Here is a 20,284-nt window from a genome sequence, read left to right as displayed (position 1 = left end):
CTTTTTCATTATATAAATGGAATACATGATGCTATTCAACTCGAGATGTAGCACCATTCAAATATATCCTTTGTTTTTCCCTTTCAACGATGGTCGACATGCACGAATAAAACCTTTGGTCATATTTTTGTGTAATTATAGCAGGTTCACAAGGAAGGCAACAGACAGCATAAGGCCCTTCATGAAGCGACTGACGGTCACATCAGGCCAAACCCCCTCAGACAAAATTGGATAATCCATCTCGATCAAAAAGTTCAGACAAATCTTACTTGGAAAATACGTGGTCGGATCAGTTTCAACACATTCTAACACTGACATTAATTAGTGACAGGTTAAACAACAAAGCTGATTATTACACATTGTAGTCAGAGGAGTCTCCAAAAAGCTAAAGTAAATATTCCACAAAAGAAACAAAGGCTATCGTACAATGATAGTAGAACAACATCACACATCTACCACAGACAGCAGATGAGAAGGCATTTCTATGAAATGGTTAGATCTCTACCCATGTCAGTGCTAAGCCAAACAAGCACAAGTAATGTGCAAATTTGTCCACCCATCTGACCAATGCTACTTATCACCGTCTCCGTCAGAATCTTCCTTTGTGTCGTCCTCCTCCTTGGCATCCTCCGCACCACCTTCGTCCTCCTCACCATCTTCATCGTCGTCATCAGACATACTGTTAATGACATCTTCGATTATGCGCTTCACCTCTGCTTTTCTGTCCATCAGATCCATCTTGAAGTGAGCTCCTGTACACGGTCAGATTTTAGCGTCAACTATGTCATTCTAGCTTGTAATGCAGAATCAAAAAGATCTACCACAAATAAGCACTAATTCCATCAGATAACGTAATGTATCTATATTATTTATATGTTCATCTTATTGTTAGTTTTACCGTACCTAGCTGTCTCAAAATATCAGCCAAAGTTGCCTGCACCCCACACAGAATTCGACAGCTTAGTAATAACAAGTGAAAAAGGAAGGGGAGCATCGAGGATCAAGTCTAAAAAGCTCCTCACAGTATTGAAATCCACTTCTTTCAATATATCACTGACAACAGCATGCAACTCCTCCTTGCTGGGTCCACTCTTAGCTGCCTTGCTTGCCTTGACTTTTCCTAGTTTCATGACGAGAAAAGGTACTCATAATAGGTAAAGAATGCAGCTAATGGGCAAATAATTAGCAACATTTGAGTCAAAATAGGCATCTCAATAATATTAGTCAGCATCAGACAAATGAAATCGAAAATTATTCTTCCATCAATATGCTATTATCCATATTAAAACATCACCATTCACCAGCACACCTTTCTTACAATAAGCTCAAGCCAACCACAATTACTTCACGCACACTACATCATAATAAACAACAAATCATATTTTGGTCTCTGAAAAAGATGAATGGCAATTGGAAATCAGCAGCAAATATGTCTATTAAATTGAATTAAACAAAAAATGGCAGTCAAATCTGCGGAAAAAACAACATACCCCAATATCTGAAACTGACATCATTAGGATTGAGAAAAAATGGATTAAGATCACTTTGAAAGAAGCACTTTAAAGAAAATATGTATTCTTCTTTAGAGTAAGATCACTTCGAAAGAATTACAGGTAAAAAGATAGAAAAAAAACACTTTAATACTTGTCATGAAATATCTGAAAAAATAACATGTATGAAGTAGTCTTTGTGTTGCTTATGAGCAAACTGAGAATTTGTGAACAATTCTTGAAAGGTTGCATGCTATCTTTGTTTAGCCAGAATACAAAAATTAAGGCATACAATAACCAACTATCTAGTATTTATATGTGTATATAACGAAAAGCTACCTTGTTTTTCGTTTGAATCTGACTTATAAGATTTTTTCCTGCTAGTGTTTTCCTTGTTGTCCGGAAGTTTTTCGCTTGCTCGGCCTTTCCTTCTGCCCTTCTGTTTGCTTTTGGAGATCGAAGGATGCCCAGAGTCACTGTCATCCACAGGAACGCTTTTTCTTGGAGAAGAAGTTGATGCGGTTTTAGAAACCTTCGCAGAATCCTTTCTTACAGTGGTTTTATCTTTTGTTGAGGCATTGGAGCCCTGCTCGTTGATCTCCTAGTAAGAACCCATTTTGTTTTCATAGGGTGAACTTGATTCATCTTCACCAGACATACTTAAAGCAGGTTTGAAGAACTTTAATTGGAAGGGGTGAATTTAACAGGAGAAACCTTGTTTTTTGCCTTGGATGGCTCAGAAGTCTTCTTCGTGTGCTTAGCAGCAGATCTTTTATTAGTTGCAGCAGACTCCTCTTGCTCTCCGTCCTCAGCTTCTTCCTCACTGTTATCATGGCCATTCTCTTCCTGTGAATTCCCATCATCTTCATCATCATCATCACCATCATCATCATCATCATCATCATTTAGTGCTTCCTTTGTGTCGACAGAGGCACCCTCATCATTATCTTCATTCTCGTCTTCAGCTGACTGCTTGTGACCCTTTCTTTGTTTCTGAACATCAAAAGGTGCTACGTGGAGTTAAATAGTTATGCGGAGAGTCGAGTTATGACAAGAAAAAGTTCTAGCCAGAATGATCAATAAAATCTGCATGAGAATATTGATATCACATAGTCAAAACTTAAGATTATTCATGAAGAAATTGATCAAAAATTTTAAATTAAGCAGAGTTAACATCCAATGGTCTGTTTTTCTTCCCCATACAATCTTTCCAGGGATCAAACAAAGATGCCAAACGAGCTGCATTTATTCATTATTGAAGCTTTTGTCTATTGTTGTAATCTCATTCCAATTACAAGATGGCATTATAGTTTATCAAACAATATCAAGAACCACAATTCCCAATATTCTAGACTTCTCTGTTTGAGTTTAACAATAGTTTGATGGTTGACAGTAGAACTGAAATGCATGACTAAAACTTTAAATGAGTCCAGAGAAACATGTTATTTTCTTGAGAAATGACGCATTTCAATATTAAAAAAAAAGATCAAGCAATACTGGTGTTTGATAAGCATTAAAAGGGATGTCACTTGGCAACAATTCAGGATTGTTCTAAATGCTTAAAGACAAAGAAGGATACTAGTAGACTTGTTCTTAGCATTCAAGAACCAATTGTTCCTTTAACATGTTCAATATTCTGCACAAATAAGAAATTAGTAATACTGAAAAACAAACCTTACTGCCTCTATCTGAAGATCCTTCTCCAGATGTTGCATCAGTGCTTCCCTTCGTCCTCCTCCCTCTCTTCCCTTTCTAAAAGTAAAGTGACAGTAAGATGTTTTGCAGCACTCTATATTGATAGCTAAAAGCAAAAAAGAAAGACATTGCAGCTAAGCTCAAAACTTTCACCTTTTCTGTGAGTATTACATCTCTTGTAACACAAGGAGACTCCAAAAATTCTACTAAATTTAGTATGACTTCTTCCTGTAAAAAAAAAACTTCAGATAAACTCTCTAAGATAGATGAATGTATGTGATTATTGACTCCAGGAAAAACTATTTCTATTAATTTACCTTTTTGGTAGAGGGCTTGACAACATGAATATCAAGTAGATCGCAGAAATCAAGCAACCTTTCCTTATTATACTTATCAAGCTTTTCTTTAATTCTTGCCCTCTGTTTTTCCTGAACAAAACAATGCACTAGTCACAAATAAAGGTCCTAACAATAAAACTTAGCATGTCCCTAAAGTGTTCCACTAGTGGCATCCTTGTAAATATACTCCAGACCAAAGTTCATCGTACCTTGACATACTACCTAGTATGGGCGATACATACCGATTCGATAAGAGATCGTTATGGACGGTACATATCAATCTATCAATATACCCCACTATACCATGTGTTGGTACGTTAGTATGTACCATACTAACGACTAGCACACCGATACAGATTGATAAGACAAACCATGCTTCAGATGAATATCAAAGCACTCTAATCACAATATTTACACAAAGCATAGTTCTCCCATCTGAACTAAGCAATTTAAACACATAGTCGAAGTTCATCCATAACTTTCAAACATCAAGCAAAGGTAGAAACAAGAGTATTTGTTCAAAAAAGCAATTTTATGATGGTAATAACCATATAATATGCATACTAGTGCTCAAAAGTTACTGATAGCAGTACATGAAAGAGAAACAAGGAATTGTCAATGTGAAAAACGATAAATATGAACCAATTGCTTCAAGTAAACAACTAGTGATCATAATTGTTTTCCTCCACTGAGGAAAGATTCTTTGCTTCAAATTCTCACCACATGATATAGCAAAAAACATAGTGTTTTTTCTTGGGATGTAAGTCATCTAAGTTGAAAATTTTTTATCATAAGTGTACTTAGGATGTTCCAAGATGGCTTGCTTTGTCAGAAGCGAGAAATTTTGATCATACATGCATAGGTAAATAGGGAACTCAGATTTGTAATACTGGATTCCTTTAACTCAAGTAGAATAAATGGAAGAGAAAATCATCAAGTTTAGAGTAGCAACAGATCTATCAATAGATTGTATATTTGTCATAAATCTCCTTTGAAATGGAATCAACAGAATTGGACCTTTCTTTGTCAATACTTATAGCTTCTTCTAAATAAAGTTCAATTTGGTCTCTACAATCATCTACCAAGATCCATCTAAATGCACAACTCTATTCACTTCACACAGTGGAAAAGCAGCAGAAAAGCTCATCACACTGTCTGCAACATCAAGCCTTATACCTTGAAAGAAAAAAAACAAAAAAAAAAGTGATCAAAACACAACCTTTTGTTTTGTGGGAATCCATGTTAATAGAAATTTTGATGGGTAAGTATAGGTATCCAACTAATTTTATCATAATTTGCAAGATCGGTATTAAGAATGGGAACAGCTAGAGACAATACATGCTTTGGTTTCTTTGTTCTTGGTTCAGTTTCACTCTGCACATCAGAAACCCAAAGGATTTGGTTCTGTTCATTATTTCAATGATAATCAAACAAGCCCAAACCAAATACAACCTCAATAACAACACCAAATGTTGGCAAACTAGATGTTATCAAAGAACATATTATCAACATGGAAAAAATTGAAAGATTAACAGTAAGCAGAACAAGATACCTCATTCTCGCTCCAAACAAATCCAGAGAACTGAAGAATATTTCTCCTAAGGAAACGTGCCTGAACAAGAAAGCTATTATTATAGATAAAATTAGAATTCCACATGTAAAGAGGTACTCCAGTAATAACAAGATCTTACATTTGATTTCCTTCCAAAAAGGACTGTATGAAGAGCTTGGAGGTTCTCATCAACTTTTCGCTTTGACAACTTGAAAGAAACTACAGCATTTGGCAAGATCAGTGGAAATTGAAGGAGAGTCTGCTGCTAAGGGTAACATATTAAAAGATACACCCCTGGTAACCATATAACAATTATATCCTCATCTTATATTTTACCTAACATTCCCTCTCCTTATATTCTCATTGTGCCCTCTAAAAGTGTTTCCACCACTTTTCCTTTCAAGGTATAAGGACTTGATGCTGTAGACATAGTGTGGTGAGATTTTCTGCTGCTTTTCCACTGTAAAGGGATAGAGTTGTGCATGAATATACTATTTACATGGATCTCGGTAGATGATATGTCGAGACTAAATTGAACTTTATTTTAGAAGCCACAAGTTTACACAATGAAAGATGAAAACCTATGGATTCCATATTCCCATCGTGCACTTTTGTTTGAATATGTTCATCCTCCCCTATAACATGTAATGAATTTATCAAGAGATGGCATAACCATGTTCTTACTGCTATATAGTATATACTACCTGTTCCATCAACAGAACTCGATGACTTTAATAAGCCCATCACAATGAGTAGCTTTTCTGCTAGGCTTGTCATACTTTATGTTAACTGCACATCATCTCAACCTATAAGTATAAAGCACCACTGCTCTCTTTCTTGTCTTCTGAATTATAACTTTGACCTCTATCATGGTTATGCATGGAATAAAGCAGTGATGATTTATATAAAATATAGGAATGAATGAAATGAATGTATAAGTTGTGGGACTATAATTATTTTTTGAATGATATGATTCTATCATTCATAAGTAAATCATGCAGAGGTGTGAAACCTTTATGACTTACTCCATGAGTCAGAATTTAGCTGAATAGTTATCTTTTTCTTCCTTTCTTTCCCTTCTATTCTCAAATAAAAATCTTCTAATCACAAACTTGACCTACATAAATATCATTTTCTATCACACTTTATTTTAATTTGAAGAGAGGGAGAATCTATGGATTATGTGAAAGGAGACCATAAGTCCAAAGTTGTCAGAACTTTAGACCATTACAAAAATCTGGAGAATCACTATGATATAGAAAAACAAAGTTATTTGTTCCAAACTTCAACATAGAGTCGGCGACATATCAAAATGTGAAAAATTATAAGAGCTAAACCTTAAGAGAAAGAATAGCAAATCAATAACCAAAGCTCTCAACCTCCAAGAAATCAGACAGTGATTCATAATAGTTTGGGCCAGAACCTCCAAACCATTGTGACAAAGAGTACCTTGTTTTTTGTTGCATAATAAATTTGAAATTATCCAAAGCTTAAACTTTTTGATGCCCCTTCAAATCTAGTCTAACATGCAAAGAATGTTAAACTTGTAAGTTAAAAGACATCTCTCTGATTTACCATTCTACCATGAGCAATGTCCTTTCCAATCCCCCATTTATTGAATAAAAAAACCTAATACTTTAAGTTTATACCTTTCTCATCCTCTCTCTTTATTGAACAAATGAAACTAAAACATACACACACACACACACATGTTTGAGATATCCAAATCAAATATATTGAACAAATGAAACTAAAACATATAGGAACACAACACTGTCCAAATATCCCATATAATCTAAATAAATGAGCTAAGACAAACGATAGGAATGTGTCAGAGAGCAACCATTCTGATACTGTACATACAATATGTAGCATGGAAATGAGAAAATGAATAAAAAAGACAACTAGCAAGTGCTTCATGCATTTCTCACTGCAAACCAAGGCTCCTGAAGATCTAGTTCAATAGAAAGTCACTTTTAACAAGACAAGGACTTTATGCCAAAATCATTCACCAAATTTAACAAGAAAAAACTGGAAAAAAAAAAAAAAGAAGTCATGTCCAGCAATCCAATTGACAACACATTAAGAACAGCTATTTTTTATGGGAAGTCCCAAATGAAATCCATGAGCTTGTTATCGACTTTAGTCAATTCTGATATTCCAAGCAATAATTTAAAACAGTGATGCAATTTGAATAGCCACCAAGAATTTTGTGGGCTTAGCCTGGGATTTTAAAAACCAAGTGAGACCAAGGTTCCCACATGTATTTAAACTAATTTTTGCCTCAGACTCAAGTTGAGATATTGAGCCCCAGATCAAACCAGTCTTAGTTCTTAATGAGCTTATAATAAATATCAAGTCTACTTCAGTTACCTCCCTTACCATTCAGGATTGATTCTGTTCAAACAATATGTTCTACCCATCAATTATAGGCTAGCAATAGTTACTTTTCAGTGTCTCTGTTCCCCTTTGTGTATTCTCTTTTAGACTCTAACAATCATTTTTGCTTTCGTTGCAAAATCATGTAGTTGGAGGAGAGCTGAGCATAGAGCATCACCATCTATCACTGTGAAATCCACATTTAATTAACAAGAATCCCAACAATGATTAATCTACAACATACAGTATCTATCTTGGTTAACCCTAGTAGTCGCCAAAACCAAAAGTTTATCTTATTCCCTTTTGTTCTTCATTATGACCTCATACTATTTATAGTAATCAAAGGTCCAAAAGCAACAGAGTTGGTTGACCTTCAAGTTTCTCTACCTATATATCAAGGCCCTTGCATCACTGTTATTGTAATGAGACAACTCCTAGCTTCCAACCATACCGAACCCAGTCAAACGTACACCAACTTAAATGCTAATGTAAGTTCACATTTTTCTTCTTGGTCCTGCTTGGGTTTATCTTTTTAGGTTGCAGGACAGGTAGAACAAGTTTACATGTAAAGGGTTTGTCCAACCTGGTTGTTCCTTGGTTGTACCAGCAACCAAACAGTTCTAAAATGGATCCAGTGTAACCAACCACAAGGTGAAACTGATATTTTCTTGTCAAGTCAAGCATAGCACCTATGATTAAATCGAAGTAAAGCAGGGTTCAAGCATAATTGAAAAGGAAAAAAAATCAACCAAAATACATATGTATTCTATATCTTACAAACATAATTATGTCCAAGGACACAATCTCATATGTTGCAATTGTGATGTATGAACGACTGCAGTGTAAGTATTTTGATGTCCAATCAATAACTTATCTTACCAAGTCATGACCAACATGGGGGCTACGAATATGTTAAGAGAGATTAGAACAACTTGATCCAAGCACGGTGCATCTAGTGCCTAACAGTCTACATAAGATTTATCAAGTGATCTTTCATGAGAAAATAATGAAAAGAAGAACAACATGCAGCTCGAGGGGGGTCAGCCAGTACCATTCGGTATGTCTTTCAGCTTATCTCCAGAACCCTGAAGTCCACAGCAAAAACACAGCTTTCTCAGAGACAAAAGATGTTAGCTTTCAGGATTCATATCCTGAATAGAAAAGAAAACGGTAGGAAGCCAGATCGAGTTCCTTCAAACAAATTACTTCACCTAACCTGCTTGAAAGACGGAGTCTTAGGCACCGGAGCCTTCGGAAGAGCCATCTCCGAGAACCTCTCGACGGTCTTCCGCTCCCTCGACGGCCTCTCCACAGGGGTGGCCTCTTCCCTCGCCACTGACCGCCTCTTCCTCTCCTTCTTGGGGGTCCCCTCCTCCCCGTCTCCGCTCTTCTCAGCCCTGGGTCTCCTCCCACGCTTCCGCTTCTCCACCACTACTTTCTCGGTCGGCCCATCACCGCCCCCCTCCGTCTGCTCCTCCTCTTCCTTGCTCTCCTCTTCTCCGGCCTCAGCCCGCACCGCTGGCAGGTTACCCCCCGCCTCCTCCTCCAGCTCCGCCTCTCCGGTGGGAGACCCGTCGCCGGCTTTCTTAGTCTCCTCCACTGCTGCGGAGTCCATCAGAGCAGCAAACCCTAACGAAGCAGCCTAAACGAGAGAGAGAGTTCACGGTGGCCAGTGGGAAACGAGCGAGGGTTTATGGACGACGGTGAAATATGCTGATCCGCTGTAACAGAATTCACCGAAACCTGAACTCCAACCAACCAAATCCTACCGTTCCGTGGGACCCACGCAACTCGACTGTAATTTACATCGATTTCAATCTGAGCCCTGTCTGATAACGACATCGAATGTATCCGGGGATTCGGATCTGTACACACAATTCACGACTGGCGGATGCTGGTCGACCGGATTTCAAATTTCACGCCCAAATCGGAGGCGGGCTTCCCAAATTAACACCACCAATTTCTCAATTAGGGTTAATCGATCGAAAACTCACTCTTCCTTTTGTCCTCCCCCAAATTGGGTTTCAATGGGCTGATCGATTCTATCAGCTCGATAGGTCCAAGTGATTACAGTTGTAATTAAGTAGTAATCAGGTGGTTGATTCATGGAGAGTAGAAGCTTCATGATGCATCTTTGTCTTGTTACTGTGATTAATTAGGGATTAAGAATGTATAATCTCTCCAAGATTAAACTGTAATTAATGACTTCAATTCGATTCAAACTGTTGATGCTATTCTCACTGCAAGTGGCAGTGTTTCCGGGCACGGCGACACGCGCCACTTCATCGACCCTCGTAAGCTGACAGCAAACCGATGCATGCACTCTCACGAATGCCATGGAGACCACGATGAACACTTCAATAGAAGCCCATAAGGATTACATTGGAGTGTGTTTAAGTGTAGTAGAAGTAACAGCACGAGCGCTCTCTCTCTCTCTCTCTCTCTCTCTCTCTCGCTCTCACACAATGAGACTTTTGAGCCCTGCGGCCTCTTTCAGTGCACCTCCTCTTCCATCTGCATCTCCAGTGGTGGGGTGGCATATATCCATCAGTGAGATGATTTGATGGCATGAGTGGAAGGAGGAGGAGATTCGTGGAGGACCGTTACCTTCTTCGGAGAAGGATGAGATCCCATCAGCTTAACCCCATGCTTCCTGAGCTGCTCCCTCACAAACCTCTCGTAGATGAAGGATGCACCCCTGAACTGTGGAAGCACCAGCCATGCCACAAAAGCCACCTTGATTTGGTGCCACACGGGAATCCTTCGCTCGATGTAATCCCAATGAGCACAACCGCTTGAGAGAGAGAGAGAGAGAGATAAAGAGAGAGAGAGAGAGAGTTACCAAGACAAGATGGGCTCAGCCACCATCTCCGTGAGAGTAAGGAAGGAGTACAAGATCCAGTACGCCAGCCACTGCTCGTCGTCCAGCTTCGAAGGGCTCTCGATCGCGCAAACGGAGGCGTATCTGCACGCCAAAAACATGAAAGACCATGGGAAGAAACAAAAGGGTTTGGACTCGGGACTCACAGTGGGTACAGAAGCATGAGCGTCGGCCTGCATGATGAACACAACAAACACCAGTTGATAACTTGAAACGAAATCCATCAACTACAGATCGAAATGAAGAAGAAGAAGAAGAAGAGGAGATGATGATGATATGTGGTGCGATGTTACCCTGCAAGGGAGTTGAGGGAGGTGAGGAGAGTCCAGAAATGACCCATGTCCTGAGACTTCTTACACTGGTAGGTTGAGTGGGCAACTTGAAGAAGACTAACCGAGGATTTATGGAAAGGCGAAGGGAAGAGGATGGACAGGTGGCAGCTTCCGAGTAAGGGTAGGACTCTTAACGAGGATGTGGCAGCTTCTGCTTGACCTCTGCTGACGACATCGCCAAGAATTCCTCAAAGGTGTTTTGTTTGAATGCAGCCAAATAGCGTTGCGGATGAAGTAAACTTCGACTCTTAAAAGAAGAACATGAATAGCTGTTCCTCGTATACGACGCTTAGAACAGTAGTTGGAGACTCACAGCTGCATGGTCAACTATTCATTTTTTATTTCCACAGTTGCAAGTAGGCTGATGACTTTGTTACAATGAAAACGAGTAGCATCAAAATAGCCAAAGAAGAAAAAAAGAAAAGATTTTGGGAAGAAAACGTAAAACTTTGTTCATTTAAATTGCTTTCAAATTAGAATAAATATTTCTCAAGTCTTTAAATTATTTTGAAACTTTATGCTTCATTGCTACAGGCAAAAATAAATATCTTTAGGATATTAATTATAATCGTTGATTGAAAATTCATTAGAAATATAACTAAAATTTAAATATGGTTATGTATATAAATTTCTTATTATTAACTTAAATTTAAATATTTTGAACCATGCATTCTTTTATTTTTATTTTTCCAGAAAAGAGTAAATCTGTTAACCCAAAAAATGATCACAGTTTATGCTCATAAGATCGGCACACCAAAAAAATGGCGGCCGAAACAAACGGTCTTACAATATAAGGAAGAACAATATCTGTGTCAGTGGTTAAATGGGGAATCAAAGGCCAGCCTATGACAGCAAATAAGTAGGGATAGAAGTGCCTTCATCATATTATTGATGACAGACATTGCCACTGACGACTCCAGCAAGAAACAGATTGCAGAACATGGATGCATCTAGCTACAAGAAATTAGGAAAAGCTTTGCAGAAACAATTCATGACAGTGGCAATGTATGGCAAAAAAGAAAGCTAGATTTCCATCCATGACAGGATTTCATGGACTGTAGATTACAACACCCACCTTAAATATTATAGTACTAGGTTGACTATTATCTACAAAACAACACAAGTTCCATAAGATTTGCTCACAGGAATCCAGAAGGGTTAATATGAGTTTTTAAGTTTGCTCGACAGAGCCATGACTACGGGCGTCAAGCCTTTCATCATTCCAAGTGAGAATTGATTGAAATGCAACCGACATATTTTTAGAATATGAAAAAAGAGCAAACTTTTGTGCTGAATGTTCTATAAAATTTAACAATTAAGTCTTCGATTATCAACCATTTTTGAGCGATGCAATCACCGCATGATATGGCAAGCAAGAAACGAGACCACCGTCAGTAGTATAGCATCAGTAACCGATAACAAATTTCCAATGCACTTCTTTCTTGATATTTCCTTTTTGAGTAGTCACAAGCGAAGAAAGAAAAACAGAAAAAACTGTAAAATTTGTACCCAATTTAGCAAAAGATCCCAAGGAATAAACATCCAGAGGCAATCAGATCAAATTCCACTGTACCAAATCTCTAAAGCTTGCATTATCAGCTGTCTGCAGACAGTGGGTATATTCATTAAACCTCTCTTCTGTTCTAAAGTTCAGCTCAAGCTGTTAAAATAAAAGAGAAAGGTACAAATTAGCACACAGAAGTAGGTGACAATATATTTCTAGAAATTTGGCAAAATTTACTTAAAAATAAAAATAACAAAGCTTTGGAAAACAATCAAATTCATGATACAACGTGAACAACAACAACAACGATACAATATTCGGGGTTTTAGTCAAGTCTCTAAACCATTTCTCCAGCTCATAAACAAGACATGAGAAGATGGCACTGCTAAATAACAATTCAAGGTGCATACTAAAGAAAGAATCATGAGGCAATCTCCATGTTTTAGTCAACTAGGACTCAAGTTTTCCAACATGAGCAATTAATAACACAATCACTTGTTCATTCTTTACCCTTATCTCTAAGTTTTCCTATTAAGGACAGAAAGAATTAACCTCAATCAAGTGTTAACATATTAGCAGCATCATGTAAACTCTATTAACAAGAACAATGCACATCCCATTGTCTAGTCAAAATCATAAATCAGAAGTATGTGATAAATCTTAAGTGTTATTTATCTTCATCCAAGCATCAGAAATGTTGAAGCTCTAGCCCTACATCACAAGCACTAGAAAAAATGGTCCGTCAAAAAAATGATATTATTTCCTGTCGAAAGAAGTTTATTAGCCACACAAATCTTGATATGAGAGCAAGCACTTACACCACAAATTCACAAGTAATTTCTACAATTCAACTTAAAACCATTTCAAAAATTACAAGTTGAGCTATTATAAAACCATGAAAAAATGATGACACACAAACTTTAGCCAATTATGTTTCTAGCATGAAAATTGGCAAGACTATGCCATGTTCAAATATAAATATGATTTTGGCTATTCACATGGATAGTAACAAATACTATGTTGCTTAAATAATATCATTCTTCATGACAATGTTAATGATCAATGTCAAAGCCTGGTTTTATTTCCATAATACGAGTATCGTGTTACAAAAAGTAAAGCATAAATATAAAGAATGATGCCCACTTTTATGTTCCAGCTTCCAATCACTCTTTGACTGTTTCAATAGATGAAAACTCTTAAAAAAGAGCTAAGTTACTAGTGACGACCAGAAAAAATGTCCTAGTACAGCATAAAAGATGACAAACATAAGAAGCTAAAACTTAACAACAATATTTGGAGAATTTGCATGCTTTTAAAGGAATGATAAGACTTGAGAGAATTCCTCAAGCAAAAGTATGATACTGCACCAAGGAGATTAGATAGATCTCACTACTGAAAACACTCCAAAGCCAAAACCACATAAATTAGCTGCAACCTTCAAAATATTTTGAGCTAGCAAATACACAAGAATTATTAGTACTACATAATATCAAAATTCACAAATAAGGTATCAATTTTATGACTCAATCTGGAGAAGTTTGGTTCTACTGGCTGTGATAGTTACTCTTTAACAGATCAAGCATTTGCAAGAAGCTATGGGACAACAACCCAGCCAAAAATGTCAAGCATGCCCGCAAAGATATCCTATTTATCAAATTCTATATAAGCAGTCAACCTCTGTACGCATACTTGGTAAGTTGCATTGAACATTGAAAAAATGCAGACCAACACTGATAGAAGCTATATAAGCAAACAAATCCCTGAGCAGAGCAATCTCGGTTAATCAATCCCTCCCCTCAATCATTTGGTCTACTTCTAACCACATTTACCCAAATAATAGATACATCTACCATGATGGTTATCTAAATAATATCAATTCATGAACATAGAAATTATAAAGTGATGAAAAAAACAGATGAAAAAAGGAGCCACAATTGGCTGTAGACAAAATTCAAATAATATTTAGGATCAAAATCATAAAAACTACATGTATTGGAGTAAGAAGCCTTCGAATCAACGCTTAAGAACTTCCATGGCAACATTTTATCTACATCGATTACCTTCTCCTCACCAGAATTTTTGAGGGATATAAAACATAAACACATTTAAAAAAACTATTTGTTGCATTATGAGCTCATTATCTTAGCTCAAAATTTAAAATTTTGCTCTTTATTGTGATACAAAGATTCCATTATCAACAAGCTTGGAAATAAAATCCTCAAGCCTAAAGAAGACCTAGTTTGCACTGGCAAACTACCTGCCAAGTGAATAACCAAATGGAAACTTATGGCTGCTAGAAAGAAAAATAACACAGCAGGTCACCTGATTATTGTTCATTCACAAGAGAGTCATACAAATTATCCACAATCTCATTTTAGTAAAAAATGACATCCAAAAGTAATATATTTGGAAACAACCAGAAAAGATTAAGAAGTATATATCATCTTAACCAAAATTCTTCAACATTGCTTGATACATTTCCACGTTATGATCACTGCTCAAACTATTGACATAAAACATAGACAAGATTTGATTTTGTTTTCTGCTTTGACTAGCAAAACCTTAGGACATAAACTGATATGTTTGTTTTATTTGAGGTCTGGAATTTAACTTGCTGGTCCTGTGGTCCGGGAATAACCTGCATTATGAATCTAAATGTATTTTTAAAACCCTATATTATGAACTTTAGAATGCTGCTACAATTGAGTTAACCTCTTAGACTAACATTGTTTAGCAGCATTTGTATCTTTAGGTTTTTTTTTGGTTCGATAATGTCAATACTGTTATTGCATACTTGATTTTGTTATCTCAAACTACTCATCTTCATTTTCCATGCACAGTTAATGTAATGAAATCTTCTTCAATGAGTTTCATATTATTTACTCATTAATCTTAATTAAACTGAGTTTGGAAATTTGAAACTGATACATCTGGTATCACCACATTTGGCACTATGACATGATTTATCTTTTACAAGATCCTTAAAAACAAATTTAGATCCCAGCACACAGATGAACTACAGGAACCTCTTGGAAGGTTGAATAACACAACCAGATAACATAAGAAGACAACAATAATAGTGTCTCTCCAAAAATAGAATAAGAAAGAATCTATCAAAAATGGAATGAGTTGTCTACCAATTCAACATGAAGAAGTCATTGAGGTACAAATTCACCATCAATTAGGAAATAAACTTATGATACAGGTACCACAGATAAAAGAGAAATAAATGCAATTTCTTCACCTAAGAGTACGAAAGTAAGTAATGAAGAAATATGAAATTCATGGAATATATAAAGCTCATGCACAAGTCAACTGGCTGAGTACAATAAACATAGGATGATAGGTATCACCTTACCAATATTAGAGGGCACCAATTTTCCAAACAAAACAATAGTAAAAGCTTGGTGAACAATATTAATCTCTGGAATCTGGATTCGACAAATATTGAAAGTCTCGGTTACCCCTCAGTTGCAGACAAAAATTCTGGTCAGAGATGAATAGAAAACATCTATCACAAGTAACTGCAAAGAAATCTTCCAGCACCTTTGTCCCAAACACCAACCAAAAAGCTTTCCATACTATACAAATATGGGAACTAAATGTCAAAATGCACTTGGGGTTAAATGATTCTGCAAGTTTAACAAATACCAACTGTTAGCAACTATTTGACTGCCTGTTCAACAGCCTCCGCAGCCACTTCTGTTTTGTTTTCATTTATCTGAAGAAGCTCTAAAGGAGTTGCTGCCGGATCCAGCTCAAAGAAACCCTTAGGAGCATTTTCAGCTTCTTCACCAGTCAGTAAATACGAAGGCACTTGATGTGAAAACCGAAACATCTCTTCTTTAGGTATTCTCTTTAATTTCATAGGATCCAGGTGACGACAGAATATTGTTCTAAATCCAGACACTTTCACTAAAGGGATTATAGACACACCATGTTCCTCACTATAGTCTTCAAGTACTTCTACCATATCATACTTATAAATAATATCATCAGCAGTGTGTTCATTCCACTCTGGAGACCAGTTTCTATAAAGAGCCCACGTTTCACCTTTTCTCGGAACAATTTTGATGACACCACGGGGGCCCTTTTCCCACCTGACCTTGTGAGAGAAAATATTAATTGTATCATTCACCTCATATCGTCCTATCCTGAAATCACCACAGGTTTTTGGAAAACCAGATGCAACCCAATTCAAAGGCCCAAACTCACTATTTGACCTTGAAGTGAGAAAACTCATGCGCACTTTAAAAGGTTTCAAAGAAATAACTTGCTGAACCAGAGCATAATACCGAGGCATACCATCCTCATCATCATAAGTGGCCCATATTTGATCACTTTCAAAAGATTGCTCTGAACGGTCATTATCAAAATCATGAAAATCTGGATCAGGAACAACTATTGACACCGGTTCATTACACTCATTATCTGAATCAGAAGATTGGACATTGGATGAGTTCTTCTCAGTGGCAAACTGTTCAGTATCACTCATAGACGAAACCACTCTGTCTTGATTAGTGGCATTGCGATGAACATTGTTTACCTCTTCATTGTCAGTTTCACTCAGTTTTTGTTTCTTTTTCACATTTTCTTTTGCATCTATTTTTTCAGTGGCAGCAGATTTCCAATCTTCTAGCTTCTTATGTATTGCTAACTTAGTCATCTCAATCAACATACTTCGAATATCTATATGAGGAAACTCCCTACCTAAGTTGTTATGTCTCACACCCGTTCTGAACTTGCAGAAGTCTCCATTAACCCCGCTTGTCCTATTTGTTTCAAACGCACCAAATTGTTCTGCCGAAGCTGCTGCATTATCACTCGCAGCGTCTTTGCCAACACCTCGTGCTCTCTTTGCAGGTAATGTGTCATTTGACCCTACATTAATAATTCCACATGTACTAGCATTCCTCTTTAGGTTACTATTTTTCCTGTGAAGAGCCTCTTCCCTTCTAGCTGCTGCTTGTGCCTCTTCATGCTCTTTTCTCACTTTCTCATAGGTCTGATGGACAACATTTGCAGCTTGGGCAGCAGCAGCTGATGAGGCAGTGGCACTTGCAATTCCTGCACTTCGAGAAAAAGGCCCCCACTGGAAGTTTTGGTTATTCAAAGAACCCAGATTTGCTCCATTCTGGATCCCCGAAGATCCCATGCCTGGAAGAGTTGAGTTACTTCTCCCCAGACCAGGGGCATTTTTCCTTGTTGAGTTGCGGTTAGAGCTCGGTTGACACTGCTGAGATGCAGACCAAGGGCCCGAAGAACTAAATCCATTGGCAGAACTCTTTGTCTCTTTAGCTAGGAAAGGCTCATGACAATTTGGACAAAGAAGATTATGATTAAGATACACCCTGAGATACTCATATTGCATTTTGCACTTATTACAAGATGTCCAAAATGTTTCAGGTATTGGTGGCTCAGGTGAAGAGTGCGCAACCGCTGGAGTCACATTAGTGCTATTCTTCACAGAATGCACCTTTGATGCAGCACTGTTGGCAGATTTGTGAAACCCATTAGCATTACTAGAAAAATTGTTATTTTTGTTTGGTCGGGAAGTCTTTTTTGAGAACACTTTAATACATCTCTTCTGGTCATAAAGTGTTCTCCTAGACTTATCAGATAGGACACTCCATGCCTCAGAAATGAGCTGAAAAGCACCTTCAGCACCAACAGATTTGTTCTTGTCAGGATGAAGCTGGAGAGCCAACTTCCTGTACTGTTTCTTCACTGTATCTTCATCTGCTGAAGCACTGACACTGAGAATCGCATACCAATCCTTTTCACCGTAAACTTTTTCTTCCGAGGCAACATGAACATCTAGAGTTGCTATCATCTGGCCAATGCCTTCAAGCGCTGGAAAGAGATTTTGGGCCTTCATAGCAAATTTCCTGGCACCCTCTAGATCCCTTTCCGAGAACTTCCTCTCAGCAATCTCTTTTGCTCTAACGGCCTCATCCTTATTGCACTCCATTCTCCAATCTTCTTCCAACAATCAGAAATGCTCCCTTTCCATCTTATATTTAAACTTGATGTACAGCACAGCAGCAGCTCTCAGAATACCTTCAATACAGGAAACTAATAATTCGCCTCAATCCTAATAACAGAACGAAAGGCAACCAAAACTCAAGATTTTCAGTATATTGGGGTGGGATCAAACGATAACAATAATAGCAAAAAAATCACAAGTTCAAGCCTGATTGCATACAACAGATCCTTTCCCAAAGCAGACGTAAAAAGTAAAGCAATCACCAGCGAAACAAAACCAAAGCTCCAACATATTTCGTCAATCCATTCCCACTAAAACGACATGCATGAACTCGAATTTAATGGTATTGCAAAGAGCTCAAGATCTCGACTACAAAGACGTCAACAATGGGGCAAGAACGAGACCGGAATGATCTCACAGCTTGAAAACACCATGCTGGCTTCCACGCAGAAGAACGAGAAAAAACATCAACGGATAAAAGAAGAAGAAAGCACGAAAAACAAATCGCACGAAAGGAGATTAGGTTTACCAAGGCGAAAAACTCAATTCCGGGAGAAGGAACCTAGAAACCCTAGACGGCGCGATCTCCGGCCACCGGGCGGGGCCGGCGGCGAAATCAGATCCGCCAGAAAGCGCGAGGCGGGTGGAGGAGACGGAGAGATTACCAATTTGGAGGAAATCGAGGGGATTGGCGGGGATTTCAAGCTCTTACATCACCGATTCGGGTTTCCCCCCAAATCCAAAATGAGAAGCCCCACAATACGAAATGAAAACCCCTCTCAAGCATACACACAACTCCCAAATACCAAAATACCCAAAAGGGGGAGAGGTCACTTTTGGGTGTTTGTCCATCATCATTTATAGCAATTTTTTTTTAACCCTAACCCTAGTTCTAACCCAACCACACTTCAAAAAAAAAAAAAAAATATATATATATATACATATAAAAAAATAAACCCTAACTAGAGTTGAGGGAAATAAAATCCCAACCCTAACCCTATATATGGGTCCCACATTCTATTTTTTATTCACTTTTGAGAAAGGATAATTAAGCATGTCATTTGTCTTTAATCTCTAATGCTTGTTGATATAATAGAATAGAGTTCATAATTATGGTTATGGTTGTAAATTCATGGTTAGTATTATTTTCACATTTACTCCTCTTCATTTATTCAATGTGAAATGTGATTATGAGAAGTATTAGTTTTGCAATAAAAAAGCATGTTCTAAAAATATATTTTACAGATTAAGTATGAGACAAATTATACTTCAATTTCCAAGTGTTTTCTTCCTCTTAAATGCTTCATTTGATGATCAGATGATGTCTTCTTCCAATATTGAAACATGCAGAGGAAGGTTTATTTCTTAGGCCAAGGACTAGAGTTAGATTGGTTGACTTCCTTGGTTAAATTAACTAGGATACAATTAAAAGACATACAAGTTTGGTTATGTTAACTTGAGTTAGGTTAGAGGAGTTATATGGACCACTTGAAAAGATACCCCATCTCTATTAAACTAGTAAATAAGAACTCCTAGAGAGTTGAATCCCTTCACTTTTCTTGTTTCTGGAACCCTCCATGGTTTTCCATCATGAATTACTAGTTTTATTGATCTAACAGAGACTATAATTGAGAAGATTCAAAAGAAGAGAAAAGAAGGGGAATGGAAAGCAGGGGATGCAGGTGTTCCCAACATTGGCATTATATATATGAATATTATACAAGCAACTACAATAAATGTAAAAACAGATGTGCATGAACATTGAAAAATGTTAATGCACCACAATCCTATATACTTGGAACATTAGTTTCTTATATCCTAAGCATATAATCTTGAAGATATAACAGTTCATTTTCCTTATAATGATGATAGAGATAGGAGGATTAGTCATTATAAAGCTTATTGCTATCATCAAAAAAGTATATTATTATGATTTTTACACAATTATTTACTTATCCATCATCAAATCATTGATGTTACCATTCTAGTTATTTCAGGCTATTTTTTCCATAAGAGCAAAATGAAAGTACTGGTAACAACTAAAAAGAATTTTCAAGAAGCCATCAGATATGAAATCAACTCAAATTACTCCATCAAAATACTCCATGATTATATATGGACACATCA

The 20,284-nt window shown here is 37.2% G+C and overlaps 3 protein-coding genes across 10 annotated transcripts; all 3 read right to left on the bottom strand.

The window, feature by feature from the left end:
• Positions 1-287: 287 nt before the first annotated feature.
• Positions 288-9,111, bottom strand: LOC104000110 (DEK domain-containing chromatin-associated protein 1). 3 transcript variants are annotated; one of them, XM_009422059.3, is made up of 12 exons: positions 8,671-9,111; positions 8,506-8,539; positions 5,215-5,294; positions 5,076-5,135; positions 3,503-3,613; positions 3,339-3,413; positions 3,165-3,242; positions 2,205-2,483; positions 1,830-2,091; positions 1,023-1,120; positions 904-934; positions 288-752 (listed from the first exon to the last, which is right to left on the bottom strand). In XM_009422059.3, the coding sequence occupies exons 1-12, from the start codon at positions 9,067-9,069 to the stop codon at positions 571-573; spliced, it is 1,689 nt and encodes a 562-aa protein (XP_009420334.2). In that variant the 5' UTR covers positions 9,070-9,111; the 3' UTR covers positions 288-570. The 3 variants fall into 3 exon arrangements, with proteins under 3 accessions (XP_009420334.2, XP_018675521.2, XP_009420335.2); XM_018819976.2 differs by having other exon boundaries at positions 1,830-2,088; XM_009422060.3 differs by having other exon boundaries at positions 1,830-2,076.
• A 706-nt stretch (positions 9,112-9,817) lies between these two features.
• On the bottom strand, positions 9,818-10,977 carry LOC104000108 (HVA22-like protein e). Of its 2 annotated transcripts, XM_009422058.3 has the most exons (5): positions 10,629-10,977; positions 10,482-10,508; positions 10,297-10,419; positions 10,062-10,215; positions 9,818-9,968 (listed from the first exon to the last, which is right to left on the bottom strand). In XM_009422058.3, the coding sequence occupies exons 1-5, from the start codon at positions 10,673-10,675 to the stop codon at positions 9,948-9,950; spliced, it is 372 nt and encodes a 123-aa protein (XP_009420333.2). In that variant the 5' UTR covers positions 10,676-10,977; the 3' UTR covers positions 9,818-9,947. The 2 variants fall into 2 exon arrangements, with proteins under 2 accessions (XP_009420333.2, XP_018674982.2); XM_018819437.2 differs by having other exon boundaries at positions 9,818-10,215.
• Positions 10,978-12,062: 1,085 nt separating this feature from the next.
• Positions 12,063-18,989, bottom strand: LOC135624443 (J protein JJJ2-like). Of its 5 annotated transcripts, none has more exons than XM_065128060.1 (3): positions 18,687-18,989; positions 15,525-18,265; positions 12,063-12,327 (listed from the first exon to the last, which is right to left on the bottom strand). In XM_065128060.1, exon 2 carries the CDS (start codon positions 18,140-18,142, stop codon positions 15,836-15,838), a length of 2,307 nt encoding a protein of 768 aa, XP_064984132.1. In that variant the 5' UTR covers positions 18,143-18,265; positions 18,687-18,989; the 3' UTR covers positions 12,063-12,327; positions 15,525-15,835. The 5 variants fall into 5 exon arrangements, with proteins under 5 accessions (XP_064984132.1, XP_064984127.1, XP_064984130.1 ...); XM_065128055.1 differs by having other exon boundaries at positions 15,530-18,265; XM_065128058.1 differs by having other exon boundaries at positions 15,530-18,231.
• Between the last annotated feature and the right edge of the window lie 1,295 nt (positions 18,990-20,284).

Source organism: Musa acuminata, chromosome BXJ2-10, assembly GCF_036884655.1.
Source record: "Musa acuminata AAA Group cultivar baxijiao chromosome BXJ2-10, Cavendish_Baxijiao_AAA, whole genome shotgun sequence".
In the NCBI taxonomy this organism is placed as follows: Eukaryota; Viridiplantae; Streptophyta; class Magnoliopsida; order Zingiberales; family Musaceae; genus Musa; species Musa acuminata.
This window is presented reverse-complemented; position numbering and strand designations above follow the sequence as displayed.

Excerpts from the sequence above, each read along its gene's own strand:
- LOC104000108 (XM_018819437.2), bottom strand. The coding sequence starts at position 10,675 with ATGGGTCATTTCTGGACTCTCCTCACCTCCCTCAACTCCCTTGCAGG. Across the intron at positions 10,509-10,628 it reads TCCCTCAACTCCCTTGCAGG|GCCGACGCTCATGCTTCTGT; the intron begins GTAACATCGCAC and ends TTCATCATGCAG. Across the intron at positions 10,420-10,481 it reads CTCATGCTTCTGTACCCACT|ATACGCCTCCGTTTGCGCGA; the intron begins GTGAGTCCCGAG and ends TTTGGCGTGCAG.
- LOC104000110 (XM_009422059.3), bottom strand. The coding sequence starts at position 9,069 with ATGGACTCCGCAGCAGTGGAGGAGACTAAGAAAGCCGGCGACGGGTCT. Across the intron at positions 8,540-8,670 it reads AGACTCCGTCTTTCAAGCAG|GGTTCTGGAGATAAGCTGAA; the intron begins GTTAGGTGAAGT and ends TGTGGACTTCAG. Across the intron at positions 5,136-5,214 it reads TTTTTGGAAGGAAATCAAAT|GCACGTTTCCTTAGGAGAAA; the intron begins GTAAGATCTTGT and ends TTTCTTGTTCAG.
- LOC135624443 (XM_065128060.1), bottom strand. The coding sequence starts at position 18,142 with ATGGAGTGCAATAAGGATGAGGCCGTTAGAGCAAAAGAGATTGCTGAG.